The sequence below is a fragment of the Lipotes vexillifer genome, unplaced genomic scaffold (genome assembly GCF_000442215.2).
Source record: "Lipotes vexillifer unplaced genomic scaffold, Lipotes_vexillifer_v1.1 scaffold182, whole genome shotgun sequence".
Taxonomy (NCBI): domain Eukaryota; kingdom Metazoa; phylum Chordata; class Mammalia; order Artiodactyla; family Lipotidae; genus Lipotes; species Lipotes vexillifer.
In genome coordinates, this window is record NW_006798798.1 from 1,077,860 (window position 1) to 1,081,720 (window position 3,861).

The 3,861-nt window shown below is 46.6% G+C and overlaps 1 protein-coding gene across 1 annotated transcript in view; it reads left to right on the plus strand.

The window, feature by feature from the left end:
• Positions 1 to 1,422: 1,422 nt before the first annotated feature.
• URI1 (URI1 prefoldin like chaperone) overlaps positions 1,423 to 3,861 on the plus strand; it is a 66,198-nt gene continuing 63,759 nt past the window's right edge. The window contains exon 1 of the mRNA XM_007470930.1: positions 1,423 to 1,839. Coding sequence (XP_007470992.1) covers positions 1,735 to 1,839 — 105 coding nt within the window. The 5' untranslated portion in view covers positions 1,423 to 1,734. The remainder of the gene's footprint in view (positions 1,840 to 3,861) is intronic.

The following is a 3,861-nucleotide window of genomic DNA, read 5'->3' on the forward strand; positions in this document are numbered from 1 at the left end:
CTTGCTGACTCTTCATGTGATTATCCCTCTGTGCATGTATGCCCCTGGCTTTTCTTTGTGTCTCCACATTTCCTCTTCTTATAAAGATACCAGCCAGATTGGATTAGGGCCCACGCTAATGGCCTCATTGTAACATAATCACATTTAAAGCCCTATCTCCAAGCACAGTCACATTCTGAGGTACTGGGTGTTAGGACTTCCACATGGTAATTTCAGGTGGGAGATAATTCAGCCCACAGCACCATCCTTTTACTTTCAACCCTTTTGTGTCTTTCAATCTAAAGTGAGTCTCTTGTGACAGCACATAGAACCAACTACTTAGAAGATAAATGCACTTACCCTTCTACTGGAGCCGCAGGTGGGTCAGCGTCCCACAGGCCCAAGAGCTAAGTGGGATAGGTTTGAACATCTGAATGAGGGGAAGTAGGGTGGGCAGCTGCCAATGTCCATTACAGTGGGCGAAAGTGAGAGCAGGCAGACCAGAGAAGAAGCTACTGAAGTAGCTGAGGATACACAGATGGTGTGGTGCTAGAGCAGTCAGAGACTGCCTGTTTCAGAGGTTGGATATGTAGTGAGGAAAAGAGAGCAATTAACATTTACCATTTGCCCAAATTTTCCTCACTTCTTTCTGTGAAGCAAATGTAAAAAGGGTGTATCTGGACTGGGGAGCTGGCCAGAAGGGAAGAGAAATCTAGCAAGCGGGCACACCAGGGTGAGAACTGCAGCTACCTCCCAGTCCATTGCCATTTGCACAACGTTAAGGACCAGGACCCATGCCACTGTTAGGTATTGGAGCAGAGATGATTGTTAGGGCAAGGCCAGTTCCATTCATTAAGCATTAATTGGGTGCCTACTGTGTACAGAGGCTGTAGGAGAGAGAGGTCACAGGAGTTTTGAAATAAGAGTTAAAGTATGGGCAACGTTATCCTTGAAAAGTCTCTTCAATAGCCCATACATAGCAATATGTTAATTAAAGCACAGTACCTTTATATAAGGAAAAATTGTGCGTGCAGTAATTAACACACAAACAAAACTTAATCGCATATTTTAATTCATTAAACAGGCACAGGGAAGAGTTGACTTTGCTAAAATTAAATATGTTTATGAACCAGCACTAGTGCACGAATTAAGCTCCTACCGCCAGATGCAGCGCTCAACGACTGGGGACATTAGGGGGACACAAGACTAAGAAAGGGCTCATCTCCGTGAACTGAGCGTCGATCTTCCCTAGAACGAAAGTTTCCAAAGGGCTACAGGTCAGCTTCGCCTCCAGATAAGACAGCCGCCGCCGCGCCGCTCCTGCGCCACGGGATCACCGGGGGCGTGACGAAGGGCGGAGGCTGCGTGCGCTTCCCAGCGTGCCGCGCTGGGCGGGGCGAGGGGCGGGGCCTACGGGGGAGGTGCGGAGGAGGAGCGGCCGCCACAGGACGCCTGGCTCGGCCCAGTCACCGGATCGGGGCTTCTCGCCTTCAACGGCCGGCCTGTTGCTCCGAGCCCGCGGTGGCGGGGGCGCCGGCGGCGGCGGCCGGCATGCGCGTGTGAGATGTGGCCGCGGGCAGCCCGGACGCGAGCAGCTGCCGCCGCGGTAGCAGAGAAGTGGGGCGCGGCCTCCTCAGCGCGGGGCGCGCAGTGCATGAGGGCGAGCACGCGGGCGCTGGGCAGCCGCCGGCCACGCCGCCTTCATAAACACTTGTTTAGGACTCGTTCGCCCCGCTGAGGCCCCGGCGCCCCGCCATGGAGGCCCCGCCCGACCCCGGGCCCCACGCCTCGGCCTCGGCTTCGGCCGCGGCGCCGCTGCGCGCCCCAGAGGTGGCGCGGCTCCGCGAGGAGCAGGAAAAGGTAACAGGCCGCGCTCCGTCCCGCGCTTCCGCCAGTGGTCTCGGGAGGCGCCCTCGCCCAGGCGCGTCCTCGGCGCCCAGTTCCCCCTCCACGGGGCTGGGGGCTGACCCCCGCTCGTCCCCGCCGACCCTGTCCTTCCTCGGTGGGCCGCAGCCCTTTGGTCCCGGCCTAGCTCACCCCGGACCTGGAACAGGGGAGGAGCATAGCCTCCAGGCCTGGAAAGCGTGTTGGGGAAACTTTTGTCACGTGCTTTCGTTGTCCTGTCTGGAGCACTTTGACCTTCGAAGGGAGGGGAGTGTTGGGGAAAAGAGATGCGATAATCTGTTTAACTTGTGTATGAAAGTGAGTTTTTAATCTTAATGCGTACAGCAGTGCGTGGGAATATTCTCGGTGAAGGACAGGCTGTGAATGAATAGTTCACATTTTTTTTTTTTTTTTTAGCTTGTTACCTCATCGTTGGTAAAATGTATACTCTGTTGCTCTTTATCTGATTGCACTTAAAAGTTTTACTAGGTTTGTAACGCTAACGCTTCATGTGCAGTTTCAGCTTTGGTTTAGTATTTGTCATGATAGAATGCTGTTTTATTAAATTTTAGCTTCAATTATATAAATGAGTTTTAATCTACCAGTAAAGAGGAAAGAAAGTTTTGTATTACCTAATGGGATTGTATATGAACAAGTATACCAGTCTAAGAATACAGTGTTATTGCTTTGAAATTCTTATTTTGAAAGGCAACGTTTCATTTACTTAAAATGTGTCATATTGAGAGTATCATGGTTATAAAGGTTAGGAAGTTGTTTAAAAACTATAAACACTGGGAATTCCTAACTTTTTATATTGAGCATTTCTGTATAAAAATGACTACTTACATAGGTATACAAACATACCCAGTTTAGCTAGATAAGGAACTTTTTATAGAACTTAAATCCTGGCTTGCTTGGAAATAACCTGTTAGGATGAACTGTGGGGACCTTTCCTACTTTGTTCTGGTTGTTCTAAATTATTTTGTGCGTTGGATTTCCCTTTCTGAGAGCCGTTTTTTTCCTAATACCATATACAATGGTTGGGTTTTAAACTTGGCTTTCTTCAAGTTGGGGGCTTAAAAATTCAAGTTCGGTGCGTTTAAATTGTAAGTTTGTTTTTGTTTTTTTTCTTTAAGAGAAGAATAAAGAAAGAAGAAAAGACAGCCCTTCATGAAACCAATTTGTTCATCTTTGGCAAAAACTATTTACATTTTTTAGTCTTTTAGAAAATGTGAAACAGACCCTCAGAAGATGGTGTTCCCATTGTCTTTATGTAGAGGAATTAACTCTCTCCTTCTTCCTAGTATGATGTTTGCATACTGCTGACTTGATATGTTTTCTCCTATTTGGCATGTTAAAAAGAGAAATCCTTGGTTTTATTCTGATGTAAGTGTGTCTGAAATACAAAGGATACGGTTTGCGGGTGCTCTGAACGGCTTTCTGGTATGGTATCCAGTTGCATTTGAAAACTGCCTTCTCAGTTACAGTCCTATGGGAACGTGGATGACAGTTTTCAGTAGACATTGAGTATGGTACCAAATTACTTGTCTGTGCTGTGTTAATGTTATTTTGGCACATAAAATAAACATGTGTATGTCTGTCATGGGTATGTAAAATCATTCCCAGTTCATGATAAAGTCCCTCAGTAAATGGACTAGACTGTATTTTAACGGATCTGCTTCAGTGGACAGGAGAGACCCATGAGGCCACAAAATAAACTGGTTAGATAGCTATCCTTTAATTATAGTTCAGTATAGGAAAGCTTTATCTAGTAAGTAGTAAATAAATAAATAAATAAATCAGACAAATTTTTGTGAGGGACTTTAGGCTTTAAAACCAACCCAGCAGCTGTAGGAGTACAGTGAACTCTAGTAAGTGGAAGTGTTGGGACATTCTTGGAAGGAAAAGGAAAAAAATGTCATAGGAGTTTTATAGTATAGCAGTTAGTATTTCTTTATATAAGTCTAATTAAATGTGTTTTAGGACTTGCCTTTCCCT